Source organism: Nothobranchius furzeri, chromosome 19 (genome assembly GCF_043380555.1).
Source record: "Nothobranchius furzeri strain GRZ-AD chromosome 19, NfurGRZ-RIMD1, whole genome shotgun sequence".
Taxonomy (NCBI): Eukaryota; Metazoa; Chordata; class Actinopteri; order Cyprinodontiformes; family Nothobranchiidae; genus Nothobranchius; species Nothobranchius furzeri.
Window position 1 is genome coordinate 26,420,125 of NC_091759.1, and position 25,000 is coordinate 26,445,124.

The window sequence follows — 25,000 nt, forward strand, 5'->3', positions numbered from 1 at the left end:
AGACACTTACAGGATATGAAGGTACTAATCCTGATGCTCCTTCTGGAGACGGGTTGGATGTGGATTCAGGGCCATAAGGGGTTAAAAAGTCCAACAGAGACTAAGCCATGAGAGTAAATGTGACGCGTCAACACAACACAAACAACATCACAGTGGTTTACCGTGTAGAAACCTACCTGAGCTTTTCCAGGGTGAGTCAGCTCCAGGTGGCTCCAGGTATCCCTCACATCCACCCGTGTTTCGTTTTGCATTCATGCTTCATTATTAGGGTGGAGACTGACTCAGCCTTCCTGGCTGGAAACAGGTATCAGGTGAGCTCTGGGCTATAAAACCCTCTCCTGGAAGGTTGGACACCATTTGAACCTGTTGGTGAGAGAGTGTGTGTGTGAGTGTGTGTGAGAGAGAACATAAAGATCTGCACAACCAGCAGTCTGTCAGCCAGGAGCTCATCACACCTCCAGCATGAAGCTGAGGGTTCTGGAGCTGTTGTCTCTGCTTCTGCTGACGTCCTTCACCTGCTGGACTGTGGACACTCAGGTAGAACTCCTCCTCACTAAAAAGCGTCTGCAGCCAGATCTTCTCCTCCGTCAGGAGATTTTATTCAACAGGTTTCTTGTCTTTCTTCTTGATTTGATTCATGGATGTTAGATTTAGTCTCATTGTCCACCAGAAAAGAGAATAAAACACAGAAATATAACCAAAGCTGGAATCATCTAGTTCCAGCAGCAGAAACCAAAACAATGAAGTGTTGGATTGTCCCCGTCAACATGAATGAATTTGATTCGTTCATTTAAATAATCTGATTTTAGAGGTGTTGTTGCTGATGTGTCGATAAGGAGAGAGCAGAATCTAACACTGGGAACACCAACTAGATCTTCCAGGTGACCTCCTGGTCATAGCTGGAGTCAATCCAACTTTAGATGGTCATCATCAGTCAGCTGGTTTCATTAAAAACAGGTGAAACATCAGGTAACCAATCACAATCCAGAGCTGCAGATTTCTAGCAGACCTGAGCCTGATGGAGCTTAAAGCTTCTGTCGGACTGAAGCTGCTGCTGAAGTTTGGTAGAAGCTCCATCAGCATCAGATCTACTGAGTTATTAATATGAGATGAAGACCAGATTTAGATGGAGGCTTATTTCTGGGAGCGTCTAGAACCCATTATTCATCCACAGCTGTTGGTGAGAAATTGGGGGCTTGTCCAGGATCTGTTGAATCATTAAAGAGCAAGTCAACCCCTACCAGAGTCTAACTCCACTCCCACTTCATGTTTGAAAAATGCAACAAATGCTGTTGCCTGGCAGATCGAGAAGGCGGAGCTGCTAACAAATACACACACACACACAGGCTCACGACAGCATTGTGACATCACAATGTAACAGTTTACTTCATAGCATACCTCTTAGCCAATAGCAGTGGCAGATTTAAATTCAAATACAGTGCAGAGTTTTTACCTGACAACGGCACAACACTGCCAGTTTTAGGCAGAATATTTAAATTTTAACTAAGATGCACTGAAGTGCCAAATTATTGACGACACGTGTCTGCAGCACGATTAGACACTCGTTTATTTAGTTTATCAGCAAAAAAAAAGTTTATTTGGGGGTGACTTGCTCTTTAAAGGAGACTGAACCTGTCTCACTCAGAGACAAAGACAACATGGACTCTTTCTGTCCAGCATCAACGTCTCTGATTTAGGCCAATCAAAAGCTTCTGCTTATATTTGAGTTCATCTCTGATTTGGAAGCAAATTTTAGTCTGAAGATTGATGCATTCAAAACACCTGTTACCATGGAGACAGAGACAGGTTTACATCACTTGTTACCATGGAAACAGAGAAAGGTTTACAGCATCTGTTACCATGGAAACAGAGACAGGTTTACAGCATCTGTTACCATGGAGAAAGAGACAGGTTTACATCACTTGTTACCATGGAAACAGAGACAGGTTGACAGCATCTGTTACCATGGAGACAGAGACAGGTTTACAGCATGTGTTACCATGGAGACAGAGACAGGTTTACAACACCTGTTACCATGGAGACAGAGACAGTTTCACTGCATCTGTTACCATGGAGACAGAGACAGGTTTACTGCATCTGTTACCGTGGAGACAGAGACAGGTTTTAGGTGAACTCACCTATTCCATCTTCTTCTGTCCTCATTCAGACCGCAGATATGTCCAGCTCAGGAACCGATGGCTCCACCACCAGTTTACCAGACAGCAACTCCACCTCCACCACACCAGTCACCACCACCACCACTAAACCAACCACCACCACGACCACCACAACCACCACCACCACTAAACCCACCACCACCACGACCACCACAACCACAACCACCACCACCAGTAAACCCACCACCACTACCACCCCGACCACCACCACCAAAACTACCAGAACCACCAACGCCAAAACAACAAACTTATTCAACAACAATGATAACAACACCAGTATAACCAACAGCACCACCAGCTACAACAACGAGTCCCTCAGCACCACTGAATCCAGCTTCACCATCAACTTGTCGACAGTGTCCAGTGGAAAGTGTCACACCTTCACTTCCTTCAGTCTGTTGCTCTCTTTGTTCATTCTTCAGATCACCTGGATGTAAAGAGTCACAGCTGAGACCAGGACAGGTAGTTTACCTTAGACCAGGACAGGTGGTTTACCTTAGACCAGGACAGGTAGTTTACCTTAGACCAGGACAGGTAGTTTACCTTAGACCAGGACAGGTAGTTTACCTTAGACCAGGACAGGTAGTTTATCTTAGACCAGGACAGGTGGTTTACCTTAGACCAGGACAGGTAGTTTACCTTAGACCAGGACAGGTAGTTTACCTTAGACCAGGACAGGTAGTTTACCTTAGACCAGGACAGGTAGTTTACCTTAGACAAGGACAGGTAGTTTACCTTAGACCAGGACAGGTGGTTTACCTTAGACCAGGACAGGTAGTTTACCTTAGACCAGGACAGGTAGTTTACCTTAGACAAGGACAGGTAGTTTACCTTAGACCAGGACAGGTGGTTTACCTTAGACCAGGACAGGTAGTTTACCTTAGACCAGGACAGGTAGTTTACCTTAGACCAGGACAGGTGGTTTACCTTAGACCAGGACAGGTAGTTTATCTTAGACCAGGACAGGTGGTTTACCTTAGACCAGGACAGGTAGTTTATCTTAGACCAGGACAGGTGGTTTACCTTAGACCAGGACAGGTAGTTTACCTTAGACCAGGACAGGTGGTTTACCTTAGACCAGGACAGGTAGTTTATCTTAGACCAGGACAGGTAGTTTACCTTAGACCAGGACAGGTAGTTTATCTTAGACCAGGACAGGTGGTTTACCTTAGACCAGGACAGGTAGTTTACCTTAGACCAGGACAGGTAGTTTACCTGAGCTGTGTGTGAGTCTCACCTGATGGTAAAGTATACACATCAGGATGAGTAATTGTGAGGAAATCTTGAATGCCTTTATTTGGTGGATGAATTTATTATATTTTGACTGAAACAAACATGTAAACAAAAGCATGTTGGATGTTTTCTCTGATGCCTGAAGAGTCCTGATTGGATGATCTGTTGATGTGGAATCAGGTTTTCTCATCAGTCTCACTGAAGATGTTGTTTGTTTTTATCAGCTGTAAACATCCATGTTTCCTAAACAATGCAGTCACATGTACACCTTCTTCTGTTTGTTATTATCACTGTTACTGATGATTGTTTATGAAAACTTTAAAATAATGATGCAGCTATTGATTCTGGATGTTTGTTGTCAGAATAAAAGCATCTTTAACAGATAGTCTGTGTGGTTTGTTAAAGTATTTGGAAATCTGAGGTGACTTTTATTTTGAAAGTTTCTGGATGTTCTACACCCAGGGTCCGAAATTAAATGTTTTACTCACCGGCCAAGTTGGCTGGTAGATGATGAAAATCTACCGGCCAAAACTCTAAATGATTTAGATCTACCTAAAGCATGTTATTCTATGTTATGTTGATTCCAAACAGAGTGACAAAATAAATAAAACATCAATTAATAAGGAAAACAACTCTTTTGTCATTTTTACTATTTATTTATTTATTTTTAGAGATGTTTTTATGAACTCTTTCATTGAAATCTAGTCAGACTCCTTGTTTTCTCTGTCCATGAAGTCTGGCCTCCTGCTTCTGACACCGTCTTTGTGCCAAAGCACTACAGCCTCATTTGGGTCCTAGTCCTTGATCTCTGGAGAACACAGCTGCACCATGAGAAGATCTGAAAGTGTGTCAGGGCTAGGGTTGTCACGGTAACCGGTGTAGCGGTAAACCCCGGTAAAAAAGTTGACAATAAATAATAACCGTCTTGTTTTAAATATATATATATATATATTATCTCGGTGGATTACTGTGGCTGCGGTGTAGGCGCGGTGACCCTTACCAGCCACCGTATCATCGGCTGAAGTTGCCGGCGGCACATGCGCACTTTGTTGTTTACAACCAAAACTTTCTTTAAGCTAAAGCTGAAATAATGGCAGGAGGAGACGGCACTCAGGACATTTATTATCCCTCAAAGAAGACAAAGTCGGAAGTACGGACATCTTTTGGATATTTGAAGAATGCCGAGGGACAGTTGTCTGTGAAAGGCAGCAACGCTACGTGGCCATCATAATGTAACCAGTGTCTCACGACTCCGCCATCTCCAGTTCGCCACTTTTCACAAAATCTTCTGGTTGCCACTGGTCCTGGTGGTTTTTCTTCCAGTTCGATGAGTTTTCTTTTGGAAGGCTGGCTGACTCCAGTTAAAAACCGCCACATTTCACCGCTAGTTTTAACACGAAGCTAACCGCTAACTTGATAAACTGATTGAATGGGATAGGTGGAAATGACGTTGGATGCAGCGCTCACGTTTCGCGTACGTTTGTGTACGTTGCATGCAGGCGGGAGGAGCATCAGAAATCCATGGAAGATGACTGATAAACATAACTAATTTGGTGCAAACATTTACTCGCCAGGTGAAGCAATTTGCTCGCATTTGGCGAGTGGCGAGTGTTAATTTCGGACCCTGTCTACACCGTTTCCATGTTTGACTTCCTGCCTGGCTGAACCTGGACTGTGGAGTTTAACGTGTTTTGGAAGCGTAATGCATAAAAATAGACTCCAAACATGAGCAACGTGACCTTAAGCCTATGGGATGCATCTAAATGTTACACTTTGCAGCCGAACCAAAGGAAGGTTTCACTTCTGGTGGAAAGTGGGGGTCAGCCTGGTGCTGCACAACCAGTAGGCTTTGGTCACTGGACCTCAGGGACCTGCTGGGGGTGTAGGGACTAAGAAGGTCACCAATGTAAGATGGTGCTTGTCCATGTAAGGCCCTATAGACCAGGGGTCTCATTTATCAAACATGGCGTAGAATCCTTACTAAAACCGTACTTAAGCTCAGCAAAACAAAAGTACTTACGCCAAGCAGGTGTGTGACCTATCAAACATGGAGGACGCACAGCTGCACGCAATCTCCGCTTCATGAATCGGAGACTAATGAGAATGTTTCTCAGCTGCTTTTTAGTCACATCCCGCCCTCACCACGCCCACTTACTGCCATAAATGGTCAATGCAAAGTGCCTTGTGGACCTCATGCATATACATAAGCCGGCTGTTGCAGCGCTCCGCCAATGACATGGCGACCGTAGATCAAGGCAGATCAAGGAAGCGCTATTTCACAAGCAGAAGTTGAGGTACCTGTGGGTGAGGTGGAGAAATGACAGGAAGTGCTTTTGCAAAACAAATAAGAGAAAATCCACGGAGTGGCACAGCGTTGCTGAAGCCGTCAATGCTGACTTCTTCAGAGAGATCTGTGGTGGATATAAATAATGGTCCAATCAGGATTCGATCCCCAGACTCCCGGGTGAACGTCACGCGCACCAACCAGTCACCCAAACAGAGATCTCCCCTGTACAAGTAGCCAGGTCACATGATCAATCAGGTCACAGTGACAGGACACACACTGTCACACACGCATGATGTTCTGTCTCAATCTGTCCCCCTGCTGATGTTCTGCACTTCAGGCTGTGTGTGTGTGTGTGTGTGTGTGTGTGTGCGTGAGCATGTGTGTGTATGTGTGTGTGTGTGTGTGTGTGTGTGTGTGTGTGTGTGTGTGTGTGTGTATGAGTGTGCACGCATATGTGTGTGTGTGTGCGCGCACATATGTGTGTGTGTGTGCGTGCATATGGGTGTGCGTGCGTGTGTGTGTGTGTGTGCGTGCGTGCGCGTGTGTACGTGTGTGCGTGCGTGCGTGTGTGCGTGTGTGTGTGTGTGTGCACGCGTGCGTGTGTGCGTGCGTGCGTGCACGTGCGTGCGTGCGTGTGTGTGCGTGCGCGTGCGTGCGTGTGTGCGTGTGTGTTTGTGTGTGTGTGTGTGTGTTTGAGTGTGTGTGTGCATGTGAGTGAGTGTGTGTGTGTGTGTGTGTGTGCATGTGTGTGTGTGTGTGTGTGTGTGTGTGTGTACAAGTGATAATGCTGCAGGATTTCATAACTGTATCTTCTCAGCAGCAGCACTGCAGGTGCTCTCCATGTCCAGCAGGTGTGTGAGCCAGGTCCTTAGTCTACTTAAAGTTGTGCACATTTTTCTGCTACGTTTTCTTTCATAAATCCCAAAGTTGGCGTGGAAAGTTGCTTACGCAGTTTTCCGACCCCGTTTTGTGCGTAAGCAAGCTTGATACTCGTTCATGCCACTTTGCGCTGTGTAACATACGAAAGATCAGACCATACCTAACACAACATGCCACCCAGCTCCTGGTGCAATCTACTGTCATCTCCCGCCTCCATTACTGCAACGCCCTTCTAACTGGTCTTCCAGGCTGGACTGGGAGACCTCTTCAAATGGTCCAGAACGCAGCGGCGCGTCTGGTCTTCAATCAGCCAAAAAGAGCACACGTCACCCCTCTGTTCATGGAGCTCCACTGGCTACCGCTAGCAGCACGCATCAAATTCAAACTGCTAACACTAGCATACAAAGTCCGAGATGGTACGGCTCCCATCTACCTGAATCCTCTTGTAAAGGCTTACGTCTCGGCCCGGCCACTCCGGTCATCACAGGATGGTCGGCTAGCAGTGCCTACACCACGCTCAGGACAATCCAGACTCTTCTCATGCATCGTTCCACAAATGTGGAATGACCTTCCAAGCTCTACCAGAACAGGAGCTTCCTTTTCAATTTTCCAGAAACTCCTGAAGACCCTGCTCTTCAGAGAGCATCTTCTAAACTAGCACCCTCCCCGCACCCGTCCCCCCTCTACCGTCCACTCCTTGTTCCCTCCTCTCCATGACTGATGTGAAGTTGTTGTTATTGTTGTTATTGTTGTTAGCCTCAAGGGCACTGTTCACCTGCTGGACGGCTGAAATTGGCTGTTTGTGAAACCAAATCTAAACATTAATGATTCACGTCGCTGCAGAGCAGGAATCCCTCACACGTCCTCAGACGTCTCCACTAAGATCTCACCCTGAAACCAGTGATCGTCTCTTTTCTAACTCAGCTGTTCTGTCCTCTTCATGAGCTCAAACAGAGGAAAAGAGTTCTGCACCAGGCTGAAGGACACACACGGGTCAGCCTGCTGCTGATTTGACTCTCAGCTAGGAAAATAAAAATCCTGTTATTCAAACCAACAGGAAATTCAAATCAGGTTTTGATTGAGCTCCAGGATCGTGTTTCTCTGTCTGCTTTGTCCCACGTCTGTTAGGACGTCTGTCTTTGTGTCCATCGAGGAGGACGTCAGATCCACATAAATCTGATGTAAACCATACAACTTCAAGCTTGTCTTTCCTGTTTGTGGAAAAGTTAACAAGAACAACAACATTTATGATTAGAGCACCTCACAGACATGAATCGTGTCTCCAAAGTGCCAGATTAAAACAGATTAAAACAAATTAATACAGATTAAACCAGATTAAAATAGATTAAAACAAATTAAACCAGATTAAAACAGATTAAACCAGATTAAACCAGATTAAAGCAATGGAGGAATGAAACAACAAAGTAACAATGACAAGGTAAGAGGGTGTAAATATCAGCAACAGCTAACCCACAGAGCTAAAGCCAGATGATAAGAGAAGGTCTATTGATGAGAAGAGCCTAACAGGTGAGGGGTTCCCCACTGAGAACGTCCGATCCCCTCTCGACTTCAGCCGAGCTCTGGAAGCAAAAAGCAGCGGTCGGATCTCAGAGCGGAGCGTCGGAGCAGGAATTTATGGCTGCAATAAACCTCTCAGCAGCTAAAACACCATTAAAATCATCTCAAAACTAATTCGAACACCAACACGTGGCCAAAGTAGAGCATCCAGAATTGGTGTCACATGATTTTCACCTCCAAGAATGTCGCTGCAGCCGAGAAACAGTACCCTGACTTACACCAAATAAGAGAGGTTCAGCTGTCAAGGTGCGAGGTAACGAAGCATGGACAACAGTGTGAAGATCCCGTCTGCTCAGCAACGGCTTTACTTCAGCCAAGCGTCTCGGATGACAAAAGGAAGAGGATACCACAGCACTAACACGAGCATCAAAGCAGAAGGCAACATCAGTCTTCACGTCAAGACTGGCTGCAGAAACACCAGGTAGAAATTTTATTCCCCACCGTCTGCCTTGAAAGGATCACGGTGACCCCTCGGCCAAAACAACCCACGACAGGACTGGCAACACTGGACTAGGACCTTCATCGATGAGGTTTGAGTGCATCGTTTTAAAACCCGACTGAATGTTTCTAAAATATTTAATTCATTCAAAAATATAACAATCTAAACAATAATAATCTTCCATTCATCCATTTTCATCCGCTTATCCGGAGTCGGGTCGCGGGGGCAGTAGCCTAAGGCGAGAGACCCAGACTTCCCTCTCCCCAGCCACTTGGGCCAGCTCCTCCGGGGCTCCTCCAACTTTAGGTCTCCTCCTGGTTGGACGTGCCCGGAAAACCTCACCAGGGAGGCATCCAGGAGGCATCCTGACCAGATGCCCGAGCCACCTCAACTGGCTCCTCTCCATGTGGAGGAGCAGCGGGTCTACTCCGAGCCCCTCCTGAATGACTGAGCTTCTCACCCTATCTCTGAGAGAGAGCCCAGCCACTCTTTGGAGAAAACTCATTTCGGCCGCTTGTATCCGAGATCTTGTTCTTTCGGTCACTACCCAAAGCTCATGACCATAGGTGAGGGTAGGAACGTAGATCCACCGGTAAATTGAGAGCTTCGCCTTCTGACTCAGCTCTCTCTTCACCACGACAGACCGGTACAACGCCCGCATCACTGCAGATGCAGCACCAATCCACCTATCGATCTCACGCTCCAGTTTTCCCTCACTCATGAACAAGACCCCAAGATACTTAAACTCCTCCACTCGGGGCAGGACCTCATCCCTGACCCGGAGAAGGCATTCTACCCTTTTCCGAATAAAGACCATGGTCTCAGATTTAGAGGAGCTGATTCTCATCCCAGCTGCTTCACACTCGGCTGCGAACCGCTCCAGCGAAAGCTGAAGATCATGTTCTGATGAAGCCAACAGGACCACATCATCTGCAAAAAGCAGAGACCTGATCCTCAGGCCACCAAAACGGATGCCCTCCACACCTTGGCTGGCCTAGAAATCCTGTCCATAAAGGTTATGAACAGAATCGGTGACAAAGGGCAGCCTTGGCGGAGTCCAACTCTCACTGGGAACCAGCCTGACTTACTGCCGGCAATGCGGACCAAGCTCTGACACCGGTCATACAGGGACCTAACAGCCCGTATCAGAGGGACTGGTACCCCATACTCCCAGAGTACCCCCCACAGGGCCCCCCGAGGGACGCGGTCAAAAGCCTTCTCCAAATTCACAAAACACATGTAGACTGGTTGGGCAAATTCCCACGCACCCTCCAGGATCCCCCTAAGGGTATAGAGCTGGTCCAGTGTTCCACGGCCAGGACCAAAACCACATTGCTCCTCCTGAATCTGAGGTTCAACAATCCGACGGACCCTCCTCTCCAGAACCCTGAATAGACCTTACCAGGAAGGCTCAGGAGTGTGATCCCCCTGTAGTTGGAACACACCCTGCAGTCCCCCTTTTTATATAAGAGGACCACCACCCCGGTCTGCCAGTCCAGTGGGACTGCCCCCGATGCCCACGCAATATTGCAGAGCCGCGTCAGCCAACACAGCCCCACAACATCCACAGCCTTAAGGAACTCCGGGCGGATCTCATCCACCCCTGGAGCCTTGCCACAGAGGAACTTTTTAACCACCTCAGTGACCTCAGCACCAGAGATTTGAGAGGCCAACCCAAAGTCCCCAGACTCTGCTTCCTCACTGGAAGACGTGTCGGTGGGATTGAGGAGGTCTTCGAAGTATTCTGCCCACCGATCCACAACGTCCTGAGTAGAGGTCAGCAGCACACCATCCCCGCTATAGATAGTGTTGGTAGCGCACTGCTTCAAACCCCCCCCCCCCCCCCCCCCCCCCCGAGGCGCCGGATGGTGGACCAGAATCTCCTCAAAGCTGTACAGAAGTCTTGCTCCATGGTCTCACCGAACTCCTCCCATGCCCGGGTTTTTGCCTTGGCGACCACTCGAGCCGCGTTCCTCTTGGACTGCCGGTAACCGTCAGCTGCCTCTGGAGTCCCAAAGGCCAAAAAGACCTGATGGGACTTTTTCTTCAACTTGACAGCATCCCTAAGGCCGGTGTCCACCAGCGGGTTCGGGGTTGCCACCATGACAGGCACCGACGATCCTGCGACCACAGCTCTGGTCAGCCGCCTCAACAATGGAGGCACGGAACAGGGCCCACTCAGACTCAATGTCCCCCGCCTCCCCCAGAACATTTTGGAAGTTCTGTCGGTGGTGGGAATTGAAGCTCCTTCTGACAGGAGACTCTGCCAGACGTTCCCAGCAGACCCTCGCGATACGTTTGGGCCTGCCTGGTCTGACCGGCATCCTCCCCCACCATCTGAGCCAACTCACCACCAGGTAGTGGTCAGTTGGCAGCTCCGCCCCTCTCTTCACTCGAGTGTCCAAGACATGCGGCCGCAGCTCAGATGAAACAACAACAAAGTCGATCATCGACCTGCGGCCTAAAGTATCCTGGTGCCAAAAGCACATATGGACACCTTTATGTCTGAACATGGTGTTCATTATGGACAACCCACGACTGGAACAGAAGTCCACAAACAAAACACCACTCAAATTCAGATCGGGGGCCGTTCCTCCCAACCACACCTCTCCAGGTCTCACTGTCGTTGCCCACGTGAGCGTTAAAGTCCCCCAGCAGAACGAGAGAGTCATCGGAAGGAGCGCTTTCCAGCACCTCCCTCCAAGGTCTCCAAAAATGGTGGGTAGTCTGAAGTGTAGTTTGGTGCATAAGCACAGACCACAGTCAGAACCCGTCCCCCCACATGTAGGCAGAGGGAGGCTACCCTCTCATTCACTGGGGTAAAATCAATCTATCAAAGATACTTTATTAATCCCATAGGGAAATTAGAGTTTCAGTACACACAATTCAGAGATCAGACATACATGGGCAAGACACATGACTGGAATTGGTTACTGTGGTCCTTCGCAACCCTGAGTCGTGCTACCTTAATAGAGATAAGAGGGTTACATGAGGATTGGTTCAGGTGGAGGGGGAAAAAGGCACTTTAGAGTTACCCTCAACAGGGAGGGCAGCTTTGCTCTGCAAGAAAACACCTCAGACAGAAATGCAACAGATTTCAGACAACACAACATAAGTGTCCACTAGGTGGGGTGGTGGGTTGGGACTATCCCCACTTCAGTTCCTGCAGCCACAATAAGCAGCACATGTCACCTCAGTGTGGATAGGGGGAGGAGCATTGAGGGTTGGAGGGTTGCAGTGACCCTGGACGCTTCGGCGGCCTTCCCGCTCATGCTGGGAAAGGAGGCAGAGTTGAGTTGCCATAGCGACAGCACATTCCACATATCTTCTGAGGGGGGAGTTTTCATTGGAGCCTTGCAGGCTCAAGGGCACCAGATTCCGATTAGAAATTGTTTTGGGGGAGATCATTTCCACTCTGTCTTACAGTTTGTTGGTCCTCAACCTCTCAGAAAATTTTATCAATCGCATTGAGAGACCAGCTGAAATGTATTTCAGTTTCCAGAAAAATGCAGAAGCAGCTGTGCACCCAGCACACAGAGACAGACAAAGGCCTTGAGGATAAGATATGGAGGAGAGGAGGAAAAAAGTGTCTGCACCCGCCAAGAGCCAGAATAAGTACAAGCACCAAGATGGGGGCAACTAGTATGCCCACCCCTGCTTGGCCCCTCTCAGTGGGAGCAACTCCCGGTTGGTAGAAAGTCCAACCCCTCTCAAGGAAACTGGTTCCAGAGCCAGAGCCATGCGTTGAGGTGAGTCCGACTATCTAGTTGGAACCTCTCAACCTCACACACCAACTTTAGATGGTCATCATCAGTCAGCTGGTTTCATTAAAAACAGGTGAAACATCAGGTAACCAATCACAATCCAGAGCTGCAGATTTCTAGCAGACCTGAGCCTGATGGAGCTTAAAGCTTCTGTCGGACTGAAGCTGCTGCTGAAATTTGGTAGAAGCTCCATCAGCATCAGATCTACTGAGTTATTAATATGAGATGAAGACCAGATTTAGATGGAGGATTATTTCTGGGAGCGTCTAGAACCCATTATTCATTCACAGCTGTTGGTGAGAAATTGGGGGCTTGTCCAGGATCTGTTGAATCATAAAAGAGACTGAACCGGTCTCACTCAGAGACAACGACAACATGGACTCTTTCTGTCCAGCATCAATGTCTCTGATTTAGGCCAATCAAAAGCTTCGGCTTTTACCTGAGTTCATCTCTGATTTGGAAGCAGATTTTAGTCTGGAGATTGATGCGTTCAAAACACCAGTTACCATGGAGACAGAGACAGTTTTACAGCATCTGCTACCATGGAGACAGAGACAGTTTTACAGCATCTGTTACCATGGAGACAGAGACAGTTTTACAGCATCTGTTACCATGGAGACAGAGACAGGTTCACATCACCCGTTACCATGGAGATGAAGACAGGTTTACAACACCTGTTACTATGGGGACAGAGACAGGTTTACAGGTGATCCTATATTGATGAAAATATCCGGGTTTTTATCCAGGCTTGAAAAAAATCCAGTTTCCACCTTTATAGAGCTCCGGACGTCACATGACTCTCAGAGAGCAGACGCCATGTTGGCAGGCAACAAACGTAAACAAAATGAACAGGATCGGCTTGGATTTTACTTCGTAGGAGTTTACTTCACACTTTAAAACTGAAGAAATCATTTTATATAGTCAGAAATTAAATAGACTAAACATTTCCGACCCTTACCGTGCCCCTGGGATACTTTTTAAAAATGCCAGAAGCTGTCGGAGCAGACTTCTTACCGGACCTGGCCAGAGAACCCTTTGGGATTCCCCCGGAGTGTCACGGTTTGCCTCCATCTACTGGTGAGGTGTGTCAGCTCTGTGTTTGCAAGAGGGCGCGGCAGTCATCTCAGCTGTTGGGAATTCCACTAATTGGAGGTGCAGTGGATTTAAGGAGTGGCGTGACTCAACCCCAGTGCCGGAGAAATTTTGAACTCCAGATGGTATGTCAGTTTTTACAGTTGAAATGCTGGCAATTTATTTTAGTTTGGATTGGATTGAGCAAACTAGATTTAGAAATTGTATAATATGTACGGATTCTTTGTCAGTTTTGTTGGCACTTAATTCAAGAACAAATGAAAATAGAGTTGATATTTTTCTAGAAATATTTGAATGCCTATTTAGGTTGTGTGCTTTAGGGATTGAAATAAGATTTATGTGGGTACCGGCGCACAGAGGGATAGAAGGCAATGAATTAGCAGATTATTACGCAAAGCAAGCAGTAAAGTTAGAAGCAGTGAAACCGATCCCTTTTAGCAGCAACGAAGTGAAGTCACTGATTAAGGATAGAGTTATGAATGAATGGCAGGACATGTGGGTAAGGGATAAAAAGGGAAGACATTTATTTAATATACAGACAGTAGCAGGTAAAATGACGATTAAGGAGTTAAATAATAGAGAACAAACAATAATAACGAGATTGAGATTAGGACATTCGGGATTAAACAGCACTTTGCATATGTTGGGTGAACATCTAACAGGTTTTTGTGATTGTGGGACAGGACAGGAAACGGTAGAACATGTTTTGTGTTTTTGTAGTAAGTATACAGTAATTAGGGGTGAATTTGTAGATAGGTTGAAAAATAAAGGATATGGTGTTTGGGATTTGAGAACGTTGTTGAATGGCAATAAGTCCATTTATAAACTGGTGCTAGAGTTTCTTAGGAAAATTAAGGTATTTAATAGAATTTAGTTTTTTTTTCTCCTCGCTCTGACTCACACTCCTGCACAGTAGGTGGCGGTAATGCACCTTGGTTGCCACCCGCCATTTAAACGGACATGAAGAAGAAGAGCCCCAGTGCCGGTTGATACTCTCACATGGGTAGCATCTAGCCTTGAATCCGCCGTTGTTCCTGTGATCCTGATCTAATGAAGTTTTGTGTCTCCTGTTCTAGTATCTTGTTCTGCACCACCTACCTTGCCTGGAGTTGTCACACGTCTCGTCACTCAAGGATCCTCTGGCCTCCTTTCTCCACGCCTGCCCATGCTCAGAACCATCTCACCAGTTCCAACCTCTTCCAGTTCGTCTCCGCTCTAATCCTGGTTGTGGACCGTAAGAACTTTTAGTCACGGACTCATATTCTCCTGGTTCTCTGGTTCTGGCCTCGCTTACCTTCTGTTATTATCCTCATAGATTCCAGTACCATCCTGTTCCTGTTCACAGAAGCAGCGCCCTTAGTTCTAGTTCTTTTTTCTGTTCACCTTAAAATAAAACATTTGTAATTTTTACTTACCTCTTGTGTGATTCTTCATGTCCTGGGTGGAGTACATTACCCACAACATGACACGGAGGAGCTGGCCCAAGTGGCTGGGGAGAGGGAAGTCAGGACCTCTCGCCTTAGGCTACTGCCCCCGCAACCCGACTCCGGATATGCGGATGAAAATGGATGGATGGATGGACAAATAACAGATTTACATGTAAGTAGTTTAAATAGAGTGCTGTGCTGTTTGAATGTATAAACTGAACGCCAAGAGAAATCACTAGTCTGATTTTTTTCCGTGAATAAAATAAATATGTCAGGCCGGAGCGTCTCAGGATCTGTCCAAAGTGCTTTTTATGTGTGATCTGACAATTGATCATCCATTGCTGAAAAACTAAATACAGCTTAGCCGGTTAATTGCTGTGATCATAAAACACGTAAACGGCAGCACAGAACTCACGAGGCAACGTTTTACGTGACGTTTACTTGTTGCTATGAGTAATAAGACAGAAAAAGCCACGCCTAAATAAGTTTAGGAAGCCCACTAAGAATCGTAATAAAAGCATTTAAAATAAATACCACACACAGTTGAGCACGGATTATTTAAGCGCTCCCGGCAGCTGCGTCCTTCGCACGGCTAATTCTCAAAGTGGCGCACCTAAAACATTTTTATTAACACGATCGTTTGCGTCCGCTCATATTCTCTGGTACTTTCTGTCTTTTATTCGTGCCTGACGCGCTCCACTACTGCAGAAGGGTTCGTCCCCTATGCTCCGGTGACTTCACCTCACTGATGCGTACGGTGCTGTTGTTGCAGTGGGTAGATCCCTTTGATCTGCTTGGTTCAAAATTAACTCGTGAGGTAAAAAAGTAAGATAGGCAGTAACTTTTCTGGAGGATTGAGAAGATATGCAGTAAAATGAGATTAAAAAGTCTAAAACAAAAGTTTGAAAAGGAAAATGTATGTAGACTTGTCCCATGACACCTTTTTACCTGTAAAAAGCAGCAAGTTATGCACACAATATTTATTACATTTGATGCAATTCAGATCACCTTCAAAGACTTAGTGCCGCATCTAAGCCTAACCCACACCAACGTGTGATGTCAACGGTAGGCACAGATCCCCGTCCTCGTTTAGGAAATGGAAACATGGTCACCCTAAATACACCGCAGGCCAGATTAGCCCGAGGGCCTGAGTTTCACTCCTGTGTGCGTTACAATCATCAATCTGTTTGCATCTTCTGTCCTCATTCAGACCAGAACCGATGACTCCACCACCAGTTTACCCGCCAGCAATACTACCACAACCACTACACCAATCAGCACCTCCACCACCACCGTGACCACCACCTCAACCACAAAACCCACCATCACTACCAATCCCACCAAAACTACCAGAACCACCAAAACTACCAGAACCACCAAAACTACCACAACCACCAACGCCAAAACAACAAACTTATTCAACAACAATGATTACAACACCAGTATAACCAACAGCACCACCAGCTACAACAACCAGACCCTCGGCACCACTGAATCCAGCTTCACCATCAATTTGTCGACAGTGTCCAGTGGAAAGTGTCACACCTTCACTTCCTTCAGTCTGTTGGTCTCTTTGTTCATTCTTCAGATCACCTGGATGTAAAGAGTCACAGCTGAGACCAGGACAGGTGGTTTATCTTAGACCAGGACAGGTAGTTTATCTTAGACCAGGCCAGGTAATTTATTTTAAATCAGTACAGGTAGTTTACTTGAGTTTAGAACTGCTACAGTAGTTTATTTGACTGTAGGACAGGTAGTTTACCTTAGACCAGGACCGGTAGTTTATCTTAAATCAGAACAGGTAAGTAGGCCATTCAGCTGTAGAAAGCTCCCAGTATCCAGGTTTTGATAGAGTCTGAGCAGGTGTGTAACAGCTGCAGCTTAGACATCTCATGGGGCTTAAAGGAGATGTACAGTTGGATGTCATCTGCATAAAGATGGTAGGAGATTCCTTTGAAGGAGCTCAGGATGTGCTGAAGAGGAAGCAGATAGAGGAGGAAGAGCAGAGGCTCCAACACAGAACCTTGTGGGACACCATGGGTAAGGGAGGTGGTGGAGGACCTAAACTTGGAGAAGGCCACAGAAAAGGAGCGCTCAGAAAGATAAGAGGAGAACCACTCCAGAGCAGTTCTTGATAGGCCTACCCTGTCTCTCAGCCTGAAACGTGGTGAAATCAGGGCTGACCTTCTGCTGTTGTGACCTTTAACCTGATAGGTCATTTTAAATCAACAGGTTTGATTTGAACTCCTCCTTGAACTGTCACCTTATCGTGGTGGAGGAGTTTGAGTGCCCTAATGATCCTAGGAGCTATGTTGTCTGGGGCACTTTGTGCCCCTGGTAGGGTCTCCCATGACAAATTGGTCTTGGGTGAAGAGTGAGACAAAGAACGGTTTACCAGAGGAGCGTGAGTTTTTGTCCGCATAGCCGGTAGTAAGTCGGACCTGTTCCCGGTGAGGGTTGGACTCCGCCAGGGCTGCCCTTTGTCACCGGTTCTGTTCATTACCTTTATGGACAGAATTTCTAGGCGCAGCCGTGGTGTGGAATGTGTCGAGTTTGGTGGCAGGAGAATCTCGTCTCTGCTTTTTGCGGATGATGTGGTCCTCCTAGCTTCATCCAGCTCTGACCTTCAGCTCTTGCTGGGTAGGTTCGTGGCCGAGTGTGAAGCGGCTGGGATGAGGATCAGCACCTCCAAATCTGAGACCACGGTTCTCGACCGGAAAAGGGTGGCTTGCCAACTCCGGGTCGGGGGAGAAGTCCTACCTCAAGTGGAGGAGTTTAAGTATCTCGGGGTCTTGTTCACGAGTGAGGGTAGGAGGGATCGGGAGATCGACAGGCGGATTGGTTCGGCGTCTGCAGTGATGCGGACGCTGAGCCGATCTGTCGAGGTGAAGAGGGAGCTGAGCCAGAAATCCAGGCTCTCGATTTACCGACCGATCTATGTCCCAATCCTCACCTATGGTCATGAGCTTTGGGTAATGACCGAAAGAACGAGATCGCGGATACAAGCGGTTGAAATGAGTTTCCTCCGTAGGGTGGCCGGGCTCAGCCTTAGAGACGACGACAAGGTTTAATTTGAATTCAACAGCTGATCATTAACACTTAGAGGAGTTAGATTTCTGCTGGGAAATTCCATGACAAAAATATTTTAGTTATTAATAATAAAAGTTTATGAATGTACACCAAGGGGGATTTTTCTCATGTCAGTGACTAAAACAGCTTCCTGGAAACAGTTAGCCTCATAAACCTGCTCCAACCCCCTCCCCGAGACGTGATCGGTTCATATAAAAGCAGCAAAAAGGAGTTTCCTGTTTGTGTTTCAGCTTTTCTCTGCAGCAGGTCGACATCTCATCGTTTTGGTTCTTCATCATGAGGACTTTGGGTCTGGGATTGCTCTGCGTGGCTCTGCAGGTGTTTCCTCAGGTAACTTTCATCCTAAAACCAGGAAAAACTACAGATGACCTGAAATGTGCTTCTCTTGTTAAAATAGGTTATGATGCTTTATTTTGAGTTTTCACGGCACTCTGTGATGCTCTTATGAAACATTGGTGGTTCCAGAAGTTTGGCAGCTTTAAAGTGAATAAAGCTGCTGCTGGGTTTAAATTAGGTTTAAAAAGTTTTCCAAGTGTCCTTCACCTAAAAGCAAGGAGAAACACTGGTCCGTGTCTGAGGCCACACCTGAAAACAAACCTGAACGCGTCATTATTACCTGAAGCCTTTCCTGTAAAATCATTAACTCTGTGTGAAGGTCACACATATGTGTCCTGAGACAGGTTGTCAACTCTGTAGTAATCTTTTCATGCACTGACTGGATTCCTTATCCACTAGGTTCAACCAATTACAACACCTACAGCAAAACCTAGGGAAAACCCCCCACCTCCAGATGCTGCACAAACAAACTTTACTGGGATGATGACCATTTCTACAGCTGGTATCGCAATTAACAGAACCACTAACACTGGTCCACCAACCACTGGTCCTCCAACAACTGGTCCACCAACCACTGGATCATCAACAACAAGTCCATTAACCACTGGTCCTCCAACAACTGGTCCACCAACCACTGGATCATCAACCACGGGTCCATTAACCACTGGTCCTCCAACAACTGGTCCACCAACCAGTGGATCATCAACCACGGGTCCATTAACCACTGGTCCTCCAACAACTGGTCCACCAACCACTGGATCATCAACCACGGGTCCATTAACCACTGGTCCTCCAACAACTGGTCCACCAACCACTGGATCATCAACCACGGGTCCATTAACCATTGGTCCTCCAACAACTGGTCCACCAACCACTGGATCATCAACCACGGGTCCATTAACCACTGGCCCTCCAACAACTGGTCCACCAACCACTGGATCATCAACCACGGGTCCATTAACCACTGGCCCTCCAACAACTGGTCCACCAACCACTGGATCATCAACCACGGGTCCATTAACCACTGGTCCTCCAACAACTGGTCCACCAACCAGTGGATCATCAACCACGGGTCCATTAACCACTGGTCCTCCAACAACTGGTCCACCAACCACTGGATCATCAACCACGGGTCCATTAACCACTGGTCCTCCAACAACTGGTCCACCAACCACTGGATCATCAACCACGGGTCCATTAACCATTGGTCCTCCAACAACTGGTCCACCAACCACTGGATCATCAACCACGGGTCCATTAACCACTGGCCCTCCAACAACTGGTCCACCAACCACTGGATCATCAACCACGGGTCCATTAACCACTGGCCCTCCAACAACTGGTCCACCAACCACTGGATCATCAACCACGGGTCCATTAACCACTGGCCCTCCAACAACTGGTCCACCAACCACTGGATCATCAACCACGGGTCCATTAACCACTGGTCCTCCAACAACTGGTCCATCAACCACTGGATCATCAACCACGGGTCCATTAACCACTGGTCCTCCAACCACTGGATCATCAACCACGGGTCCATTAACCACTGGCCCTCCAACAACTGGTCCATCAACCACTGGATCATCAACCACGGGTCCATTAACCACTGGTCCTCCAACTACTGGTTCACCAACCACTGGATCATCAACCACGGGTCCATTAACCACTGGTCCTCCAACAACTGGTCCACCAACCACTGGATCATCAACCACGGGTCCATTAACCACTGGTCCTCCAACAACTGGTCCACCAATCACTGACTCATCAACCACTGGTTCACCAACCACTGACTCATCAACCACTGGTCCTCCAACCACTGGTTCACCAACCACTGGTTCAAATTCAGGACAGAAAATGTCTCTCCAGCTTTCTGCTGCATCTCTCCTGTTCACGGTCTTTCTCTGAGCTTCAACCATTAGAGACATTTAGACCACTTTCACAGAGAAGCTGGTGGGATTCTCTGATTCAATGAAGGTCATGAAAAAGTCTCAACTCCTGACCTGCTGAAGAACTGGCCCAAAGGAGGACAAGACTGAATATTTTAGCTGTTGGTCCTGAACCAAAATACTGATCTGGATCTGTTGTTGAGTCCGAATCAGATTCAGAACATTTTAAAGTCAAAATCATGTCAAAGCACTTTCTAAATGTTAATAATCTTATTCAAGAAATAAAAAACGTACTAAATAAGTTGTGGCACAAAGTTCTTTATTGCGGAATAAAAAGTCATTCTTCAAGTAAGTTATTCAGAAAAATACCACATGCTGCTTCAGAAGATCAAGAAGGTAAGGACAGATGTGTCTGAAAGCAGAAGAAGTCAGATCAAAGAGCAGCTTTCAAATGGGTTCTGAGACTTATAAACACTTCTAGATAAAGTATAAACATCAAGCTTCATGAGGAGAATCAGACTCAATCTTCGGATCGGCAGATGGCCAGAAGAGCCTGCAGATGTTCTCCTTTGAAATGGTTCTGCAACAAGAACAAAAACAGCAGGTGTGATGCAGATGCAGACTCCCTCTGCTGTGGGGCGAGGCTGTGTGTGTGAGTCTGGACCTGCAGGGTGGAGTACAGAGACTTTTTGGTCAGTTTGAGGAACGCCGCTCGGATCATCAGCAGGTCTTCCTCGCTGTGAGACACCATGATCCCGTGCACCAGCGGCGTCTGCAGGAGGAAACCGTGTGCATCAGGTTTCTAACAGGTGTGTGTTCACACCAGCAACTAGAGCCGAACATAACGATCCTAAGACATCATCATTACACTGATCAGGGAACGGGAACGTTTCAAAGCTTCAGGACAGAATGTGAGAATGATTCAGAAGATAAACACGAACAGTGAGTTTAACATGAAGGGGAACTTCCTGTTTACACACGCTGATGGAATTAGCAGATTTCTAAATATTAAACTCGTCAGGATTAAATTTTAACCAGATTAATGGCTGAACTGGTGCCAGAAACTTAAACCGTCCCAAACGTTCTGCTGTTTGATCTGTTATTCATCAGCTGGATGACGCTGGATGACGTTGCATATTTCAACCCAGCTTGTGGGGTTGAAGCTTGATGTTTGGATGGAAGTGGGTAACAGACCTGGTTCAGCAGAACCACACCAACAGAAGTGAGTTCAGCGCTAAGAAACACTAACACCAGATTTTTGATTCGGTGGCGCCCCCTACAGATAAACACCACTTGGACCAATGATGCTTCAACTGTAAATGGAAAGCTTTCTCATGCTTTATATGTTTTTGTGTGTTTTAGTTACAATGGACGTTCTGCTGACCCTGAGTCAGTTTGATAAATACATGATGTTGGAGGGGAGTCAAGTTACAAATGATGAATTACAACAGTTAAGAAGTATTTTTATGTTCTTGTACTCTTTGAAGCGATTAATAAAGTTACTTTACTTTGTTTGACAATGTTCTTCAAGTTCTGTACTTTCTCACAATAGAGCCCACATTAAATAAATGTATAAAATACACAGAAGAAGAGAAATCTCCCACTAGAAGAAGCTCCAGGTCTGCTCCTTCTGTCAGGAGCAGCTTCCCTCCTAACAAAAGCAGGCTCCGCCCACTCAGCGCAGTGCAGATGCTGACCCACAATGATGCAGAACTCCTAACATCCAACACAGGCGAGCAGGAAAACCACGTCAGCCTCAGTTCTTTTGTGATTAAACAAGGAGCTGCATAGCTCCAACTCACAGGAATGACTTTTATTTATCTTTAGCTGTGCTAGGCAGGTTAGCCTCGTTAGCCTCGTTAGCCCAGAAACACAACTCAAACAAACTAGGGGTTCAGATAGCCTGCTTTATTGGTTTTATATCGGGGCTCTCTTAGCGTTTAGTATGGGATGCTTACTTTTAACAGCTGGTTTTGTGTGTTTTCACTAACTTTTATCATTTTTCTTTTTTTTTATGTGTGGGGGTGTTACGGCCTCCAGCCTGGCCTCTTCAGATGCAGGAGTCAGGATCTCCCAGCCCCAGCCCCGGTGACCAGCCTGACACCGCTCCTCCTCCACCTCCTCTCCTCCAGGCTGCTGAGGAGCACACCTGGGCCGAATCCCTCTGACGACCCGCTCTGCTGTCCTCCAGGCTTCGCGTCGTTTTAAACCCCTTCGAGTTGATGAGCTTAAACTTTTTAAAGCTCTGAGTGGTCGAGAGGGATCGTTGCAAAGGTTAACTTGGTGATGCAACTTTATTGACTCTGGTTTTAAACACCTTCTGTTCAGTAAAACTTCTAACATAAGTTTCAACCAAGTGTTTTAAATGTTGGTAATTGATATTTTAATGTTAACCCTTTTGAGAGTTATTGTTTAGCATTATTTTAATAATGCTCTCAATCTGTTTGCTCGCTTGTTTTTAGAACCTTTTATGACAACGAAACCCATTTTAACTCCACTGTCATGTTTTTAATGTTACCCCTCCTTCACATTTTAACAACACGTGTCGGGGTTGTAACAAGCTACCAACTAGGGATGCACTTATAGGGCTTGTGATCACACGTTATTATGCATAGTGTACATACATAGTGTCGTTACAGTAGCATTCTGGGATACGCACGGACATGTCGGAAGTTTGACAAGCGTAAACAAACCATGAAACAAACGGCACTGTCATAGAGAAGAACGAGATTTGGGTGAAAGAACGTGTTAAACAACATTATGAAATCCCAAAAAGGATGTGGAATACACAGGGATACGCTTTATGAAGACGCCGGGGACCGGAATGTGGACAAAATCAACGTTATGAATGGTTTTGATCTATATGAAAGACCCAAGACATTTTGTTGCCGCTGCAGTTCTGCATAACGGACATTTTCGGCTATCTTGTTTGTGGCGTGAGCGGATGTAAACGTCCGGATGAGGTAAACGTTTTATTTGTTGGTTTTTCTAGTAAAACAAAATAGTCATCCCATAGAAGTGTAGCAGGAGAAGTTGTGTTGTGTGTCAGCGCGCCTGCATTAGCTTATTGGTGTGTGTGTGTGTATCTGTGTGTGTGTGTGTGTGTGTGTGTGTGTGTCACGGTTGAAGGACAGAAGCGATGTATGAATAAACGTACACCATCTGTAACTTACCAGAAGGAAAATACTCCAGAAGGTGATGTTTGGTCACTTAAAAACTTAAATTCAGATTTCTGGAGCTGGGATCACCGTCAGAACCAGGCCAGAACCAGGTCAGAATGACCACCAGAAGAGATGCGCAGCTCAGCGGGCCAGTCCAGCTGGTTTCTGGGTCGGAACCGGATCAGAACCACCGTGGACCTCCAGGAGAAGATCATGCACAGCTTTTAAAAATCCCAGCTGGACTGGCTCACTGGTGTCTGGGTCGGATCCAGCCCACAGAAGCCCGCATGAGCTCCAGAACCGGTCGACAGGCATCTCTCTCTAAGCTAAACTAGGTCAGGTGAACGGATATTAACGAGTAACTGAGCGATACTACTTTAACTGTCTGGTACACGATAGTAATCTGTGATGCTAGCACGAGTTTAAGCTAGCATGGTCAACTCAAAGTTGTGAAAGTTGAACAGGTCGGTTCTATAGAAGCATAAAACACTAAAAACGCAGCAGCTTTTCCAGAAAAGGTTCCTGTGAAAATAGAACAGGAGTTCAATGGCATTCATTAGTATTCAGAACAGTATTTGGGAAGTACTCAAAACTAAGTACTTGTACTCATAACTAGAGGCCGACTGATATGGTTTTTGAAGGCTGATGTCGATTTCTAAAGAATTTGGTTGCCGATGGCCGATATCTAAAGCCAATTCTCTTTCGCTGCCAGCGTTTTTCACCGTTTTTACTGTTTTTTTAAGAGTCACAGAATGTTGCGCGCTAGCATGATGTCGACACCAAAACAACCAAAACAAAGCGGAGACTCACCTCTTACATCAGGAAGAATCCGCACGTTTCGAGCGTCATCCTTTCTTTCATAATCCGTTGTTGAACTGTGATCGGCAGAAGCTTTTCCGGTTCGCGCCTCACTTTTTTTACAACAGCGGCCCAAAACGATCTCCTAACACATGGATGTTCTGCTTCCTGATCACGTGACGTGTGACGTATGCGGAAGAAGATCGGCTTTAGAGCTGAGATGTTTGTTCTCACGGTGTGGGGGCTCGTCCGACGTCCACACAGTAAAAAAATGCCAAGTCGTCATTGGCAGTGAACGAGTTAAGGTCCATATTTAGGTTTTAGTAGCACATTGATCGTGAAAGACAACTGAACGCTCACTGTGTGCAATTTAAATGAAACAAGTCAATAAATCTCTTACTATTTAAATAAAACTAACATTTAAAAAACGGTGTGTCGTGGTCCTTCGGGTCCTTTCTGCAGTCTAGTAGTGGAGGCAGTCGGCCACACAGGTGCCTGATTTTTATTCTTATCGGCTTTTAAAAATGATTTCAGCCGATGGCCAATGAAGAAAAAGTGGTATAAATCAGCCCGACATATCGGTCTGCCTCTGCCTGTAATCTGTACATATCTGGTATCGGTGCATCCCTGCCTCAAACGTCTCATCTGAAAAACGTGAGCATCAACAGACCTGGCCCAGTTCAAAAACACTGACTGGAGATAAAGATGGCTTCGGGTCCAGTTCAGGACCTACCTTCATGGTGGCGAGTCTCTTGGCGAGGTAGACCTCTGGGTTCTGGATGCACTGAACTGTTTCGGCACAAACAGGACATCAGGATCCAATCCTCATCTGTAGACATCAAAACTTCAA

The 25,000-nt window shown here is 46.5% G+C and overlaps 2 protein-coding genes across 5 annotated transcripts in view; both read right to left on the bottom strand.

Moving 5' to 3' along the window:
- Positions 1–10,457: 10,457 nt before the first annotated feature.
- Positions 10,458–18,203, bottom strand: LOC139064234 (uncharacterized). The gene is made up of 2 exons (XM_070547327.1): positions 14,744–18,203; positions 10,458–14,670 (listed from the first exon to the last, which is right to left on the bottom strand). Exon 2 carries the CDS (start codon positions 11,263–11,265, stop codon positions 10,657–10,659), a length of 609 nt encoding a protein of 202 aa, XP_070403428.1. The 5' UTR covers positions 11,266–14,670; positions 14,744–18,203; the 3' UTR covers positions 10,458–10,656.
- Positions 18,204–20,489: 2,286 nt separating this feature from the next.
- The window catches only part of anxa14 (annexin A14), an 11,730-nt gene continuing 7,219 nt past the window's right edge, over positions 20,490–25,000 (bottom strand). For all 4 annotated transcript variants that reach the window (XM_054745389.2, XM_015974211.3, XM_015974212.3 and 1 more), the window contains 3 exons: positions 24,884–24,939; positions 20,856–20,963; positions 20,490–20,771 (listed from right to left, as the gene is read on the bottom strand). In XM_054745389.2, the coding sequence (XP_054601364.1) occupies positions 20,712–20,771; positions 20,856–20,963; positions 24,884–24,939 (224 nt within the window). In that variant the 3' untranslated portion in view covers positions 20,490–20,711. The remainder of the gene's footprint in view (positions 20,772–20,855; positions 20,964–24,883; positions 24,940–25,000) is intronic.